Source organism: Eublepharis macularius, chromosome 9 (assembly GCF_028583425.1).
Source record: "Eublepharis macularius isolate TG4126 chromosome 9, MPM_Emac_v1.0, whole genome shotgun sequence".
In the NCBI taxonomy this organism is placed as follows: Eukaryota; Metazoa; Chordata; class Lepidosauria; order Squamata; family Eublepharidae; genus Eublepharis; species Eublepharis macularius.
The window spans coordinates 94,612,015-94,630,246 of NC_072798.1; the positions used below are offsets into that span (position 1 = coordinate 94,612,015).

Here is an 18,232-nt window from a genome sequence, read left to right on the forward strand (position 1 = left end):
AATGTCTGCTTGCCATAGAATTTACTAGATCTCTCAATTTTAATAATTTATTTAGTCAGTAATTCTCCCTCAGCCTAAACTACCTCACCGGGGTTTTGAGAAGATAAAATGGAGGAGAACCCAGTAAGCTCCCCTGAGCTTCTTGAAGTTAGCGTGGCCTGAAAGTGTACTAAATCAATAAACTATCTGCATAAAATGTTTTATGAATAATGGTAAAATTACTACAGATATTGTGGAAAATAGCAAGAGTCCAGTAGCACCTATAAGACTAACAAAATTAGTGGTAGGGTATGAGCTTTCGAGAGCCACAGCTTCAGATATCCACAGTACAGATATTGGGGATATTCAGGGGCTGAAATATTTTTTTAAAGAAATCTCATTTCAAATGCACCTGGTTTGTTAAAGGGCAAGAATTCTGGAAGGGGGCCCCTCACGTCTAGTTTTACGTGATCAAATAACTTTAACAAACCAAGATGGGTAGCTGTGTTTGTCTGTAGCAGTAGAAAAGAGCAAGAGCCCAGTAGCACCCGTAAGCCTAACAAAATTTGTGGTAGGGTATCTGAAGAAGTGAGTTGTGACTCACGAAAGCTCACACCCTACCACACATTTTATTAGCCTTATAGGTGCTACTATAAGCCTATAGGTGCTACTATAAGTCTATAGATGCTGCTATAAGCCTAACAAAATTTGTGGTAGGGTATCTGAAGAAATGAGTTGTGACTCAGGAAAGCTCACACCCTTCCACACATTTTGTTACGTCTTATAGTTGCTACTATAAGCCTATAGGTGCTACTATAAGCCCAACAAAATTTGTGGTAGGGTAGCTGAAGAAGTGAGCTGTGACTCACGAAAGCTCACACCCTCCCACAGATTCTGTTAGGCTTACGGGCGCTACTGGACTCTTGCTCTTTTCTCCTACTACAGACAAACACAGCTACCCGTCTTGGTTTGTTAAAGTTATTTGATCAGGTCGAACTAGCCGTGAGGCCCCCCTCTGTTTAAATTTATGAGGGAATAAAAATCCGCCTTTAAGGCGCCACTAGACTCCGGGCCGATTCCTCCGCGGCGCGAACCAGGCGAGGCGCCTTCCACGGCCATCGAAATCTTTGCCCCCGAAACAGCCCGAGGGCGCTGCCAACAGCTGTCCGGGGGCGCTTGGGCGGGAGACAAAGGCCGGGCGTTCCCGGGCAGCCCTCGAGGGTCGCCCCCGAGGAGGGCCGGGCTGCAGCCCCTTCGGCGCTTGCGTGGGGCGCCTCCCCCCTCCCTCCCCGAGGCAGCGCCGGCGCTTCCTCTCGCCGGCAACTTCGGGCTGGACGGGGCGGGAAACGCGGCACGGTAAGGAGAGCCGAGCGGCACGTCCCGGCTGCTTGGCGGGGGAAAGCCGTGGAACTCATACGTGGTTTTCTTGCAATTCCTCTGCAGGAAGGAAAGCGGAGCTGGGCGGCTGCTGGCTTCTGCCCGAGCAGGAGTAAGGCGATGGGGCTTTCCCAGGTGCACGTTGCCTGCTTCCTAGGTAATCCCGCTTACAATCGCCTCTTCTTGCTTTTCGTTCAACTGACTGTTTTTCCTTCCAAGCAAGCCTTTGGACGGGTAGGTGGGCGGGCTGGCATCTGATCCGGGCTGAGAAACCCATTTTGCCTCGCTCCTTTCCTATCTCCTCCTTTGTCTTTAACGCGCACACCCTAAAAACCCTTTGAGCCTGCAACCTCCTCGGGGCAGAGGCCTGTCTCTCCGGAAACCACTCGCGGAACGAACGTCGGTCTGCCTGCAAAAAGTTCCCGCTGCCCTAAGGACGCGGATTTAATCGTGCTCACCTGAAAGCCCCGCCGAATGGGATCTATTTCGGACCGGGATCGCGATCTCGTGCATGCGTGCTGAGGCTGCAACGGAGCAATCCTGTACAATTCATCCAGTCTAAACCCGATGCAATCGGTGGGTTTAGACTGGAGTGCCTCTTCATAAGATCGCACTATAAATCAGTTGGTCTGTTTTTTGCGGGGGGGGGGGGGTTCGGGGTCGCTTTGTGCTTTGCCAGCCCTGCGCCCTTCCTTGCAGCCCAAAATTTCAGCAAACATGACTTGCCCGTCCAGCGAAGGTAAAGAGCGCCTTTTGATCTGGAATGGGAACGGTGAAGCGACGGCGGCCCGTTGCAAAACAGCCCCTCACCCGCGCGCTAGTTCGACAGCAGGGAAAGGGGGGCGCGTTGGAATTGCAGTCAGGGGAAAGTGAAAAAACTCAGTGAAAACCCCGACTTTTTGTGGGTGGGGAATACAGTTACTCAGCTGTGTCCCATGATGAAAGTTCAACTTCCATCCTAAGGAGACGAGCAAACCTCCCTTATCTGAGCCTTCTCCGAGCCCTGAAGGCAAACGTGCTCCTTCAGCGGAGCAGCTCTCCTGGGGCGCCCTCCTTTTATTGCCTCTTGGCTTCTAGTGGCCCTTTCTGCCACATTTCTGTTCCTCTCTGGAGCTGGTGGATGTAACCTTATTCCTCCGCCCGTGCTTGCATACGTGCTCTCTCCCCCCAGGAAAGGCAGCCTAGGTTTGGAAAGAGGGCTTGCCTGGCGCCAGATGGCTTTCATTGCCTGCTTGTTCTCCGCTGCTGGAAGGTCCCGAGCGCAGCTGGATTGTGTTCCCCTCACCCGACCAGAAGGAGCTGCAGCGGAAATGTTGGCGGGCTTTGAAGAGCTGGCTGGGGCCATTTCCCCCTCCCCGAAGCGGGTCTCTTCTATTTTACCTCCCCCACTCCTTGAGGGGGAAGCGCTGGCCACCTCCCTGGCACTGCAGCTAGCCCAAATGGCTACCAGACCCGTACTGAGAGAACCCCCCCCCCTTCCCCTTCCCCTTCCTCTGAAGTAAATGTTAACTCACAGGCCCTCTCTGCCAGGCTCTTGTTTCACAGGGCAGGCCAGCCACTGTGTCCAATGAGGTTTATTCCCAAAGAACTCTTCACAGGATTGGGGGTGAGAAGTGGCAAAAGTCAACCTTAAAATCTGGGGCATCTTACATTTACTCTTGGAACAGGGAAGAGGGATTCATAAAGCGCTTTGCAGTTGCCACACTTTCTTCCTCTCCCTGTTCCTTTAACAGCTGACTGAAATGGCCGGAATTCAGGGTTGCTAACCTCCAGGTGGGGTCTGGAGATTTCCTAGTCTTACAACTGATCTCCAGACTGCAGAGATCATTTCCCCTGGAGAAAATGGCTGCTTTGGAGGGTAGACTCTATGGTATTAAACCCCACTGAACTCCCTCCCTGTCCCAAACCTTACCCTTCCCAGGCTCCACCCTCAAAATCTCCAGGGATTTCCCAACCCAAAGTTGGCAACACTATCTGTTGCAAGTCCTGTCAACAGGATGGCAGTCTTCTTCCTCTCTGCCTTTTCAGTGAGGAGTAGATGCTTGAATTATGAATTTTGCCAGTAATGGGGAGGGGAGGTGTGGAAATTTTTCGCTTGTCCTTTTTCCTTTAATATCTTTTACAAAACATAAATTGAGGAATAATGCAGACACGCTACCTTTTATTCCTCTCATAACCGAAACAAGGATATTAAGTAAGGGTGTCATTCCCCGAGAACTAAATGGGCAGATCACCAGCAGTGGATTCACTTCAACAAGTGTTTTGAGTTCCTTTTCTGTTTGTGGCAGGGTTTTGTGTGTGTGTGTGAGAGAGATACTGGCTTCAGCTACCCATTTAATGTGCCCTTTTCAGTGGTGCTTTGAATCAGGAGCTGACCGTGTGGTGAAGTGACTCATCCCCTCAGTTTTCTATTTGTGGTGACAAAATCCCACTCATCGCAGGTAGAAATGAAATGAGGGGGTATGCAGCGCTCTGGAATGAGGGGATGATCCAGGTGGCTATTTTTCCCATCACGCAATGACTTTTACAGCCATGGCACGGTGGAACACTTCCTTCCCTGTAGAATAAGGGCGCTTGAAGAAATTTCAGTAGCATTTGTTGTGGATTTTGCAGCTGCTTTAAGCAAGCTATATGTTGTTGCTGCTTGTCCAGTTTTGCAATAGTCATGGAGTTTAGAACGCTTTGAGCCTCTCACAGGACAGGAATTGATGACTCAGATAAAGTGTTCACTCATGAACTCACAAAAGAAGTGCAAGGCAGATGGATTTTTTAAAGACGATGCTACCTATTCTGGATTTTAACAATTCCATACATAACGAATATTCCTTAATCTGGAACAACATGACAATGTTGTGACCTTAGGGAAAAAGATCTAGCAACATAACATAAGCTAGCAGTAACCATGGTACCCCCCACCACTGGAAAACTTTCCCTTTCTGCTGCTAATACGTTCTTGGTTCTCCTTTTGTATTTGTAGGCCTCTTGGCCACTGTAGTAGCTCAGGAACCAGAATACAGCTATGGATGTGCCGAAGGGAGCTGCTATCCTGCTACTGGAGACTTGCTGATCGGCCGAGCCTCCAAGCTCTCAGTTACCTCCACGTGCGGGCTCCAAAAACCCGAACCGTACTGTATTGTGAGTCATCTCCAGGTAAGCCGTGGCAGGACAGCCAGAGAACTGTCATTTAAGCATAGTTAGAAACGTAAAATTCCCAGAAATTTTGAAATGGTGGAGGGGGGCAAATTCCTCACATTTGTCCCCTCCCCGTGCCGTCACGTCTCTAATTATTGAGATAACATTGATTACTGTGTTGCTTGCTCTTCCTTCCTTTTCTCCCCTTGGCTGTCCAAGCAGCCCCACACCCTCTCTAGATAAGTAGAAACATCTGGTGCTGCCCAGGGGTTGAAAGGAAGCAGGCTGTATCCCTCAAGCTTAGATTTGTTTGTACAGTTGCATGTGTCCTGCAGTTTCCGGCTCTTGTTTGTTTTTGCTCCTTAAATGCAACAGACCACCATCTCCCAGGATTATTAGTGTGAATCCAGTTCCCTGGAAGTTCTCTATGATACCAGCAGAAAACTCTGAGATCAAACTCCTTGAAAATTGTCCCAAAATATAGACAGCCCTAGGGAAAAATACCAAACTTTGGCCCTGGGCTCCAAGCTGTAACAAAAGATGCATCTTTTGGGGTGTGATGCCATAGGAACTGCTCCCGTTCTCCTGTTTCAGCTTTTTGAGTACTGAACCAAAGAAAGCACAGTAAGGCATGGTAAAATCGTCTGCTACCATTGCGCTTCTAGTTATTTGGACGGTGCTGACCCAAGATGTTCCAAACAGCTGCAGCATGCAGTGCTAGAAGTATGTTCCAGGATTCTTTGCAGTACATAAATTATGGCTTCTCTTCCATTTAGGTGAACAGGTGAGAGACCTATGGGAGTGCATTGGAACACAGAGTTCTGTTTTACAGCAACTAGGAAAAATAATAATAAAACAGGAGCAAAGTAGCATCTTGAAAACTTAGAACATTTTTTCTAGCGTAAGCTTTCATGAGTTGCTTAGTGAGCTCTAGAATAAATGGTGTTCGACTTTAAAGGGCCCCCTGGACTCCTGCTTATTCTGTGGCTAACTAATGCAGATACCCACCCCACTGAGAAAATAACGCATCTTTGGGGCTGGTATGTGCATGATCTTTGCCACACTAAATTAGGTATTAATCCACAGGTTATTTATTCCAAAATGTATGTCTGTGGTTTTACTTTAGAACTCAGAAGCAACTAATATGTAGATCGCAGTGGAATTAAGAACTGAGTAATCAATTTAAGCAATGCAGTGAAGCCACTTTGGCCTATTTTGCAGTTAAATAAGGCTCTATGGTATACTGATTGTCTGCCCTTTAACTCCATTTTTAAAAAGATTGCCGCATTGAACTCAGTGCAATCCTAAACAGAGTTACTCCAGTCTAAGCCCATTGAAATCCACATAATATTCGGTTATATTGGTATGTTGAATTGAAGAGGACTCAGTAACATTTTTATTTTAAAAACCTTTGGAACTTGGCATACCAAATGTAGAGTTTATTTTATTTACTTCACATATGCCCTGACCTGGATAGTCCAGGTGGGCCTGAACGTGCCAAATCTCAGCAGGATCGGCCTTGGTTAGTAATTGGATGGGAGACCTCCAGCTAAGACCAGGGTTGCAGAGGCAGGCAATGGCAAACCACCTCTGTTAGTTGCTTGCCATGAAAACCCCACCAGGGGTCGCCATAAGTCAGCTATGACTTGAGGGCACTCTCCTCCACCGCCACCTCTAGATGCATATCCAGTGGGGATCCAAAGTGGCTTATATTTTCAATAGAGAAATCATAATTTTTAAAAAAATTACAAAAAAGCTGTGTGTGCAGTACAGACAGAAGAGGTGACATTCAGGCAAGTCAGTTCTAAAAACCCATTTGCACCTCTGGATCATTTACAGTGAGTGGGAATCTACTGAATTCTTTCACCCCATTAGCACAGCATTTGCACTTCGTATTTTTTCTGCTGAGGCATGGTTCATTTAAATAGCAATCCTCTGTGCTTGTCAAACAAAACTCCCTGAGTCAGAGTCTGCCAAGGCAAGTCAGTGGGCTTAAAAGGGTATTAGCTCTGTTTAGGATTGCATGCAGGGCTCCACATGGCCTTAGCGAGGCATATCTAAGTTCTGGTTTTGTTCCCACCTCCCAAGTAGCTCCTGCATGTAGCAAGGCAGGGCGTATCTGGCTCGTCCATCCAACTTCATCACAGTACAAACTGTGGATATAAAGTTCAAGTCGAATTTGGCCTACTTGCCTAGGTGTTTAGGCTAATCTACTATAAATAACTTGTACTTCATTTTGAATTCTTCATGTATATACAAGGATGAGATGTGAACCAGACCTAAGTCCTTTCAGATTGTAAATATGTGCAAAGTTCTCAGATCAACTGATTTACAGTGCAGTCCTAGACAGAATTAATCTAGTCTGGGCCCATTGAATTCATTGAGCTGAGATGGTTGTAACTTTGCTTAGGACTGCCTTGTGATATTCTTACACTGGAAATTCTCTTCAGTTTAAAAGTGTTACAGTTAGTGCATTTACTGTATGTGGTGTGTCCAAAATGTATTTTTGTAAGGAACATCTAGTGTTTTTTTTCCCCTTCAAGCACATCATATGAAGACTGTCTAGACGATTTCCTCATCTAGTTTCTTGCTAAATACATTCTAGTAACTTCAGGGTAGTTATAGATGTGGAGCTAAAAGATAGAATGGAAGCAAACCATTCTTTTTCTAGGACATTGTTTAAACAGACCAAATTCTATAATCAAGAAGAAAATATATTTTAACTATAAGGAAAGAAATATATTTAGTTTCACAATTGCAAACAAGAACAGAACACAGCTTTTCTAAAAATCAGGGCAAGAGGCAGAGGAGTTCTTCTGGTGGGACAAACTAAGAAGAGCTGGGAACATCTGGTTGAGGATGGCTTATCCCTCGGGAATGATGGTGTAAATGTTTCATACCATCCAAGTAGGGATAGGGCTAGAACTTGGGCATGTGGGAAGAAATAACCTCTTAAACAGACCAGAAGAAGAAAGTGCACACAGAAAGCAAATTTGTAGAGGGATGCAGTATATGGGGGCATATGTATGTACTTAAGTTAGATGCCAAGATGAGGGGGCTAGAGTACTTGGTACTAAGATATAGTGGGCATATCAAAAACCTTGTGAAAGATCGATTTAAATCATGATTTACATCACAATTTAATTCACTGGTCAGTAAGACTAGATTTAAATCATGGTTTTCTACATAAAGACTCATTATTTTCTACATAAAGACTCCTCACACTTAGCTTCTTGTGCTGATCTATTCTAGCCCTAACAATCTTTTATTCATTAAATTTTTTGAAACTTAGCAGTTAAGAGGTAAGGGGTTGGTTCTGTGTACAAAGATTTGCAAAGGAACAATGGGATCGAGGTCTTTTTCTCAACTGTGAATGTTTATTTTATAACCTTTTTGCTGTGAAGAAGAGACGTGTGATCTCTGCAGACACAAATCCACAGTTTTGAGAACTGTAAAACCAAAAGCATCTGTGATAATATCTTCCAGATAGAAAAATTGCCCAATAATCTTACAGAAACCTCTGGAAGAGCATGTCATTGTGAATGGATTAATGGGATTCATTTACCATAAAATGTAAACATTGCATGAATATACAACCTCATGCTACAAAATTAAAAACTAATCCTTATTTCATGATGATAACTTTTGGACTATAATGTATCTTAAGTAGAAAACTACCTTTAGATAGGTTTTTCCTCAAAAACCCATTTTATTAAAAAAAAAATCTGATTTAAATTTTAAAAGTTCGATTAAAAATCATTGATTTTTATCCACCCTGGGATGCAGTATATGGGGGCATATGTACTAAAGTTAGAAGCCAAGATAGGGTAGCTAGAGTACTTGGTATTAAGATATAGTGGGCATATCAAAAGCCTTGTGATCTTGAAATGGAGAAAGAAATTTGGGAGTTAGCCAGTGGAGAAAGTATTGTAATACTTTGATTTCAATCACCCTCACATTGATTGGGCAATTTTGGATTGCAATGAAGTGGTACAATTTCTAGACACTATAAAAGACTGTGCCCTAGAACAGGAAGCACCCCTAGATTTAATCCTACTTGGTGCCCAGGAACTTGTACAGGGTGCATATGTTGTTGGGCTTATTGCACTATCCAATTCAACATAAATATATGTGTAAATGGCCCAGAAAGTCCAGCTTGCTTGTTTCCAATTTCAAAAGATGAGACTTCTCATAAAAGAATGGATGTGTTAAAAGATTGGGAGGTGAAGTCAGGGTAGAGTCAAAGCTGTTCAAGATATTTGTAGGTAGTAGAAATTCAGCTAGAATGTATAGTCAATGAATAGAGTTGAGGAAACTATAATAAGCAGGAAGGCTTTTAAAAAGTAGAGATGGGCACGAAATGGGAAAAACGAACCCTGAGTTTCATGGTTCGTCAGTGTTCCACAAACCACAAACTTTCACGAAATTGTCCTGTTTCGCAAAACGATTCGTTAGGTTTGTGATTTGTCAGATCCTGGGGCCCTACAACGGCCCTCTTCGTACCCAGAGATGCCAAACTCACAGGGAAACTTCAGCAGGCTCTTCTCCAGCCATCCTCCAAGTAGCTCTCTTCGGGCTCTCCTTGCTCACTTTTCCCTCCTGGCCTCCTGCTTTCTGCCACTGCTGGAAGAAAAGTCAAGCGGAGTGGCTGTGCTTGGGTTTTCCTCTCTTCAGGTTCTCTTTGCTGACTTTTCCTTCCCATCATCCCACTGCTCTGACATGTCCTACCCCCCCCTCCAAGTTCTCGAGGGAAAAGCCAAGCAGAGTCGATCCGCTCAGGATCTGCACCAGGGAGCTTGGGGGCTTAAGGCATGTCAGAGCAGCAGAAGGACGGGAGGTAGAGAGTCAGGGAAGGTTTCCTGAAGCTGACAAGCAGTGAGCAGTGCCAGAAGGAGCTGCGGAGGCTACCACCATTGCTGCTACTCCACCATCCCATTCTTAAAAATGGAGAAGGGAAACAGAGAGGGGAAGGAGTCTGTGACTACAATTCCCAGGTAAACTTGCACAGACCTGCATTGCTCAGCTCTCAGGTTGGCAGGGAGAGCTGCCTATCAAGGTTATATGGGCTAAGATTAGGATTTCCACTGCAACCAAAGGTCTGCAGACATTCCGGGCCTATGTTGCCTAGGGAATCAATGGATTGGCACCAGCCTGTCTGGTATCATGATTTCACAAATTGAATGAATCGGCCCAAAAAGTTGTGGGTTTCGTGAAAAACGCAGCCCCACCAAACACATTTTCATGATACATGAATCGGCCCGATTCGTCACAAAGTTTGATTCGTATTTCAATCCGTGCCCATGTAAAGCAGCATTCTTGCCCTAATGTAGAGAATCAAAAAGATTAAAAATGGACAAACTAATGTACAAAATGACAGAAGAATTTGAGTATAAGTGCTAAAAATGTTGCTAACAACAGATATTTCTTTAAATATGTCAGAAGTGGGGAAGCCCGTCAGAAAGTTGTTTGGGCCACAGGAGTATTGCTAAAGGAAGACAGAGAGATCGAAGAGAAGCTGAAGGAAATCTTCACTGAGGAAAACGTTAGACATGTTCTCTTTCTTTTGGGAAGGGGATGTGAAGAAATAATGAAATAGATGTGACAAGAGCTGAAGTTTTAGAGCTACTGGGTGAAGTAAAAAGTGACATGTCTCCAGGCTACAATGGCATATAATTGAGTGTCCCCCACCCAAAAAATATGCAGTTGTGAATCATGTACCTGATGAGTTGTGTGAAGCCTCTGCAAGACTGATTAATTATGTGTTTATTACAGGAGGATAAAAAATGTTTCATATGTGATTCACGAGACCCATTCCATGAGACAATTAACCCTGACAGCCATCGCATTGAAAATGTGGTCACTACCTTTGCTCCAAACCGGCTCAAACTGTGGTGGCAATCGGAGAACGGTATGCAGTTTGTGTGGGAATAAATGCCCCAGAACAAAATTAGTTGACCTTGGTTCCTGTGTACTCCTAATGATCTAAACAGCTCTCTGCCTTGTAATTACTACTTCCGCATTCTAATTTTAGTCTCTTGCACATAAGAGGGATTTTCCTTATGTGAAACTAGAGCCTCTAATTCAAGTTGCTACTGTTTTTCTTCATGCACCATTTTCCTATAAACTTCAAAATATTGAAAAAAGATCATAGATCAAATTATTCCGTTATCAATTTTAATTTTTTAAATTTAATTTCTTCAATTTATAGTCCACCCTCCCCACACAAGTGGGCTCAGGGCGGATCACAACAGACTTAAAATACACCACACAACTAATCAAGAAAGACAGGTTTCGCAGACTAACCCTGGTCTTTTTCTCTACATGGTTAAAGTGGGGCATATGAGGAAATGTTGTACCGGGAATAAATCTGTTGTTAAATAGATTTCTCTATTTTTCTCTGTTGGAATTCTTTGATCCAGTACCTATGGCACGTGCCATCATGAGATTTTCCAGTATTTCTATACAGAATCTGCTTTTCCTTACACCTCAGTGGGGATTTCTGCTGCGCTATTTGTGTCTCCCACTTCTCCACCCCTTGGGGTTGGGAAGAGTAAGGGCAAAGGCAGGGAAGGGGAATGCCTACAGACTAGTCTCAGCTGCTCTGGTAGCTACAGGCTGTTGGAGGAGAGATTGGGTAAAGGAAGGCAAGCCTTGCAGGTGTCTAAACTTGGTAGATATCGGCTGATTCCACACATGTTGGATAATGCACTTTCAATGCACTTTATCAATCGTTTGAGGTGGATTTTTTGTTCCACACACAAAAAAATCCGTTTCAAATTATCTATAAAGACGATTGGAAGTGCATTATCCAACATGTATGGAATCACTCATCCTCAAGTTGCCAGGATTAAGTCTTTTCTTTGGAGTATTAACTGGGAAGGAGGTGAATGAATGAATGAATGATTTCCCAAGTCTTATGATATTCAGATGTTACAGTCCTAGACTTAGCATGACTGCACCAGCCCTATGAAGAAAAGTACCTGAGTGTTACGTTAGCATTCCCACCACTCCATCTGTGTTGCACCACCATAGTTATCAAGATCTTCAAACCTGAATGGGTATCACACAAGCCACTGCTATCATATGTTTTTAAACCAGCAAAAAGAAGTGATAATTGCTACTCTCTTAAGAAGCATTGCTGAATATGCTCTTGTTCCCTTCCTCTTCTATGATTCAATGCTGCTTATTAGGGTTGCCAACTCCGGGTAGGGAAATTCCTGGAGATTTGGGGGATGGAGCCTGGGAAAGACAGAATTTGGGGGGTGGGAAGGACCTCATCTGGGTATAATGTGATACAGTCCACATTCCAAGGCAACCATTTTTTCCAGGGCAACTGATCTTTGTCACCTGGAGATCAGTTGTAACACTGGGAGATCTTCAGTCACCGCCTGGAAGTTGGCAACCCTGCTATGTATATCTGAGTTGGTATTAGGTCATGCAAGCATTTATTATTACAGCAGTTAATATCATCGTTACTGCTGTGGAAAAACTATCATGAGTGTAAAAGCCTTTGAGATGGAGACATTTAAAACAAAGAGAAACTGTAGCCTGTGACACTAATGACAAAAGTCTTTTTATTTTTACAGAGGGCAGAGTTGAGCCTTAGCTTAGCCAAGGTCATTCAGAAAGTCTACAGCAAATCTGTGATAGAATCTAAAATGCCGCTATTCCCACTTGGCCAGAGTGGGAATAGCTTTGCCTTCCTCAGACAAATGATAATGTCCAGGGCTTTTTTCTGGGAACTCTCTGTTCTGTTGGAACTCTCAAGAGGGAAATGAGGGGATGTCTGTCTGGAAGTTCGGGAGGGCAGGGCCACCAGACAGTGCGTATTTTCAAGAGGTGCTGGAACTCGGTTCCACTGAGTTCTGGCTGGAAAAAAGCCCTGCTAATGTCCCACTTTGTCTTCCTCAGACAAATGCTAATGTCCTGTTTTTGTAGGACAATGGCAATATTCAGAGACTGAATTGTATTACCATTTTATTCTTGGGTTTCATTTTGCTTATTATATCCAGTAGAAGACATTGGTATTTGTAGCTGCAAGTTCATAAATGCATGGAAAAAGTTACGGTTATCTTACTGTAATTTAGAGGCAATTCTGAAATCTCTTGCAAAGCTCTAACACCTTCATCCGTGCATAGTTATTTGGGATCCAGTCCGGTAGGGTTCAGTAGGACTTACTTCCAAATAAGCAGGGCTTTTTTTCTGGGAAAAGAGGTGGTGGAACTCAGTGGGTTGCCAGCACAGGGGGCAACTTCTGGCAGGAAGTGATGCCCCTGATACCACATGTGCACACGCAAAGTACGCACACGCTTCCGGGACCGTGCAATGACTTCACTTCAGGTCAGCTGGAACAAGGGGGTGTTTTTTAAAGTTTAAATCACCCTCAGTGAAAATGGTCACATGTCCGGTGGCCCCACCCCCTGATCTCCGTGCCGTGGCACGGAGGGCAATCTGAACTCCCCTCTGTCTGGAGATCAGGGGGCGGGGCCACCGGACATGTGACCATTTTCAAGAGGTGCTGGAACTCTGTTCCACCATGTTCTGGCTGAAAAAAAGCCCTGCAAATAAGTATACTCGGGCACTGCCTTAGTTTATAAACCTAAGTCAAGCTATCTCCAGTGTTTCTCATTCAGTATTCTAAATATCTTCATGTTGCACTGAATATGCCATATGTGAAGAAGAAAGTTTCAACACGAAACTTCACGTTTCCCTCAAATAAATAGGACATAGTTCTTCTTGTCTACTTTGCATTTTATTTATTTGCATTAGACTGGATTCCAGTAAATTCAGGGCTTTTTTGCTGGGAAAAGAGGTGGTGGAACTTCATGCGCACATGCGTTCCCAGGCCTTCTGGGAAGTGACGTCATCGATCAGGGCATGGCCACCCCCCAGGAGCAATCCCACAATTCAGGCCTGCTCGCCTCCCTGCCTCTTACCTGGCAGCCCTACAGCACAGTCGCCCACGCTGCTGCCGTCAGCTCAGTGGGCCACTTTGGCACCCAGTGAGCCAGCCACCGCATCGGCATGTCAGGGGGCATGGGAAGCCTCCTGTGGATGCAGCACAGGCTCTCCTTGGTACAGCGACTGCCCCTCTGCCCCTCCACACTACGCCACTGGCCCAAGCGAGCCCATAAGCTTGGGTTGCCTGGGTGCAGGGTTGGAGCAATGGAGCACAGGTAAGGGGAAATGCCAGCGCCTGGTCTCCACACCTGGGACAGGAAATCTCCTGCACTGACTGGCCACACCCGCTGCTTCACTGCCCAGCATGCCCTCATGGGTGGGGAGGCTCCCTTCTGTCTCCGGCCAGGGGGAAGCACTTGAGGAAGCGGCAGTAGAGGCAAGCTGAGGCACAGGTCCCACTCCTGTTTTGCCACCACTGAGGCTCAGCATGCTGAAAATGAGCCAGGCGCCTTGGGCTCTGCATGGGGAGCAAACGGGATCAGGGGCGGGGCCACCCAACATGATTACTTTCAAGAGGTGCCGGAACGCACACCGCGTTCCAGCTGAAAAAAAGCCCTGAGTAAATTATTATTCATATTTCAATTAACATTATAGCTATTTACAATTTTGAATGCACTGTTTAAGTACAGATTATTTGTGCTCACAGTATTCACTGGTAACTGTTCCACCGAACAGGGACGTGGAGCTTTAGGCTATCTAGTAAGCTTGCACGTAGCAGGTTCTGTTTTTTATCAAGCACTGAAGTAAAAAAAATGAGATGAGTCTCTGTTAGTGTAGTCCTAAGAGCATGCTTTGGGACTTACTTCTGAGTAGACTTGATTAGAATCGCTCTCTATGCCTCTCAGGGCTACTTCGGTACATGAAAATTTCATTTAGCCAAAGAAGTTACTGCTCATCAGGGCTCATTTCGAGGGGGAACGCACAGGAACGCAGTTCTGGCAGTTCCCCAAAGAGGTCACATGTCAGGTGGCCCCGCCCACCTGACTCTCAGCCATTTAAGGCCCATTTCAGCCTGGATTGGGTCCGAAACGGCCCGGATCGGGCCTCTGATGGGTGGTGGATCACTCTCCTGCTCATCAGTGGCCCATTCCTGACCCTTTGGGGCCCATTTTCAGCCCCTTTTTGCCATTTTGGGCCCAATTTCAGCCCTGAATGGCCAGGATTGGGTCCAAAACAGCCAGAATAGGTGATGTCAGGGGGTGTGGCATATACAAATCAGTTATACTAACGACACACTTCCAGTGATGGCAAGAGGTGTGGCATATGCTAATGAGTTATGCTAATGAGTTCCTCCAGCTCTTTTTCTACGAAATGACCCCTGCTGCTCATGATAGTGAATTGGAACTTCCATGCAGAGACGTCGTATGCCTTTGAATGCTGCATGCTGGAGGCAACAGGAGCTAAGCACTCTGTTCATGCCTTGCTTCTTGAACTTCCAGAATGATCTAGCTGGGTGCTCTTGAAAATTCTTTGTATTTATCTGCTTTTGCCCTACTCTTACCTCCAACACTCAAATCTTATGAAGCATGGAGAGAATGGGTCTCTCCTCTTTCTGCTTCCTGCAACCCTTGAAAAGCTACTCTCAAAAGACTGGGATGGGGGGGATCCTCAGAAACGGAGAGGGGCGTGGCACGGGGGCTGCAGCAAGAAGGGTGAATTGGCAGAAATCCCCAGCACACACCCTTAAGTCAGCACTTCTTGAAAAATTTCATGCCAGGAAAGGTTTATGGTGATTTTGTGGCGCCCTGGTTTATGGTGATTTTGTGGCGCAGTCTCTAGTGCCAAATCCCACTGTGTTCTCAGAGGGCCCCCAACACTCGGTACTAGATTTTCAGGGGATGTAGGAAGCTCCAGGGAGAAGAGAGAATTAAAGGTTTCATTAGTTGTATTGTCGAAGGCTTTCACGGCCGGAGAACGATGGTTGTTGGGGGTTTTCCGGGCTGTATTGCCGTGGTCTTGGCATTGTAGTTCCTGACGTTTCGCCAGCAGCTGTGGCTGGCATCTTCAGAGGTGTAGCACCAAAAGACAGAGATCTCTCAGTGTCACAGTGTGGAAAAGATGTAGGTCATTTGTATCTACTCAGGAGGGGTGGGGTTGAGCTGAGTCATTCTGTAAGAGTTTCCCAGGGTGTGGAATGCTAATGGCGGGAGGCTTCACTGTATCCTGAGGTTCTTTTGCATATGGACTGGTGCTTGATGTGCTAATCTTCTCTGCAGGGCTATTGTCGGGTGTGGAGTGTTTTGTTGGCCTGGTGTTTTTCAGAACTGGAGCCCATGCTCTGTTCATTCTTAAGGTTTCTTCTTTCCTGTTGAAGTTTTGCTTATGCTTGTGAATTTCAATGGCTTCCCTGTGCAGTCTGACAAAGTAGTTGGAAGTGTTGTCCAGTATTTTGGTGTCCTGGAATAAGATACTGTGCCCTGTTTGAGTTAGGCTATGTTCAGCCACTGCTGATTTTTCAGGCTGTCCAAGTCTGCAGTGTCTTTCATGTTCTTTTATTCTTGTCTGGATGCTACGCTTTGTGGTCCCGATGTAAACTTGTCCACAGCTGCAGGGTATACGGTATACTCCTGCAGAGGTGAGGGGGTCTCTGCTGTCTTTTGCTGATCGTAGCATCTGTTGTATTTTTCGGGTGGGTCTGAATACTGCTTGAAGGTTATGCTTTTCCATAAGCTTTCCCATCTGATCAGTAATTCCTTTGATATATGGCAAAAACACTTTTCCTGTAGGTGACTGTTTTTCCTTGGTTGTTTGATTCATCCTGGGTTTGATTGCTCTTCGGATTTCATTTCTGGAGTAGCCATTTGCCTGAAGTGCGTGGTTTAGATAATTAATTTCCTCATTGAGAAAGCGCGGCTCACATATCCGTCTTGCACGATCCACTAATGTTTTCATTATGCCTCTTTTCTGTCGGGGGTGGTGATTGGAGTTTTTGTGTAAGTACCGATCAGTGTGAGTTGGTTTCCTGTAGACTTTGTGACCTAACTGAAAGTTTGCTTTGCGGATGACCAAGGTATCCAGGAATGAGAGTTTTCCCTCACTTTCTTTCTCCATTGTGAATTGTATGTTCAGGTGGATGTTGTTGAGATGATTCAAAAACTCCCTCAATTCTTCCTCCCCATGGCTCCAAATGATGAATGTATCATCCACAAACCGGAACCATACACTGGGTTTGTGGGGTGCTGATTCTAGAGCTGTTTTTTCAAAATGTTCCATGTAGAAGTTTGCTATAACTGGGCTGAGTGGGCTCCCCATGGCCACCCCATCCATCTGTTCATAGAATTCGTTGTCCCATTGGAAGTAACTGGTTGTCAGACAATGATGGAATAAGGCTGTTACATCTTCTGGGAAAATCTGATTAATCAGTGCAATAGTGTCTTTTACTGGAACCTTGGTAAACAGGGATACAACATCAAAACTGACAAGTATGTCTTGTGGATTGAGTTTCAGAGAACTGATTTTGTTGATGAAATCTGCTGAATCTTTGATGTAAGACGAGGTTTTCCCGATATGGTCCTGCAGGAGATCTGCCAGATGTCTAGCTAATTCATATGTCGGTGAACCAATGGCACTCACAATGGGTCGGAGTGGGACTGAATCTTTATGTATTTTGGGGAGTCCATATAGTCTAGGTGGCTGTGCTTCAGTCTTGCATAGTTTTCTGTGCGTGTCGGGATGTAGTGAGGAATTCTTGATCAACGCATTTGTTAGCCTGGTGATTTTGCAAGTGGGATCTCGTTTTAGTTTTTTGTAGGTGGAGGGGTCCAGGAGTTCCTTAATCTTCTTTTTGTATTCCTCCGTTTTCATGATCACTGTAGCATTGCCTTTATCAGCTGGTAGAATGATGATGTCTGGATCTGCATTGAGGGTCTTGATGGCATTTCTCTCCTTGCGTGTTATATTGCTGGTGGGAAGCTTTGCCTTTCGTAGAATCCTGGCTGTCTCTCCTCTTATTTCCTCAGCTTCCTCTTCAGGTAGATGACGGATGGCAGCTTCTACATTTGCAATGATGTCTTCCACAGGAATTCTGGTGGGGGTGACTGCAAAGTTTCCTCCCTTTGCCAAGATGGAGGTTTCTTCTGGTGAGAGTTGACGGTCTGTCAGATTGATGACAATGCGTGCATTGTTGAGCATTGGGCTTGTCTGTCTTTTTTCCTGTAGTTTGTTAAACTTCTGCTTCTGTCTGGATGTGTGGTTGGTAAACACTTGTTCCATCTTCCTGTAGGTGAGATTATCGACCTTGTCCCAATCCTGACTTCTCATTTTATGGCTGGTGTTGATATGCAAGCAAAATAGCTCCTTGTCTGTGGCAGCAAGTTCTCTGCGGGTAGTGTGGATTCTCTCACGTAAGAGGGCCTGTTCTAGACGGTCATAAATGCGGTTCGCCTGTGTGGTTTTGAAGATTCTTTTAGTTGTGAGAAAAGATGGAATGGTTCTTGTGTCCCTGCAGCGTAGAAGAAAGGTCAAAGAACAGAGTAGATGTGCTTTCTTGTTCCGAAGTGTTTCCAATCTTCGGGTCTGTTGGAATGTTTCCTCCCCGTAGAGGTGTTCGATGTATTGTCGAAGGCTTTCACGGCCGGAGAACGATGGTTGTTGGGGGTTTTCCGGGCTGTATTGCCGTGGTCTTGGCATTGTAGTTCCTGACGTTTCGCCAGCAGCTGTGGCTGGCATCTTCAGAGGTGTAGCACCAAAAGACAGAGATCTCTCAGTGTCACAGTGTGGAAAAGATGTAGGTCATTTGTATCTACTCAGGAGGGGTGGGGTTGAGCTGAGTCATTCTGTAAGA

At 45.3% G+C, this 18,232-nt stretch overlaps 1 protein-coding gene across 2 annotated transcripts in view; it reads left to right on the top strand.

The window, feature by feature from the left end:
- The first annotated feature begins 1,118 nt into the window (after positions 1 to 1,118).
- The window catches only part of LAMB1 (laminin subunit beta 1), a 103,449-nt gene continuing 86,335 nt past the window's right edge, over positions 1,119 to 18,232 (top strand). The window contains exons 1-4 of one of the 2 annotated variants that reach the window (XM_054988317.1): positions 1,144 to 1,335; positions 1,423 to 1,513; positions 4,334 to 4,506; positions 10,261 to 10,396. In XM_054988317.1, the coding sequence (XP_054844292.1) occupies positions 1,477 to 1,513; positions 4,334 to 4,506; positions 10,261 to 10,396 (346 nt within the window). In that variant the 5' untranslated portion in view covers positions 1,144 to 1,335; positions 1,423 to 1,476. Of the gene's footprint in view, positions 1,514 to 4,333; positions 4,507 to 10,260; positions 10,397 to 18,232 lie in introns of both variants that reach the window. The other variant, XM_054988318.1, reaches the window with a different exon arrangement.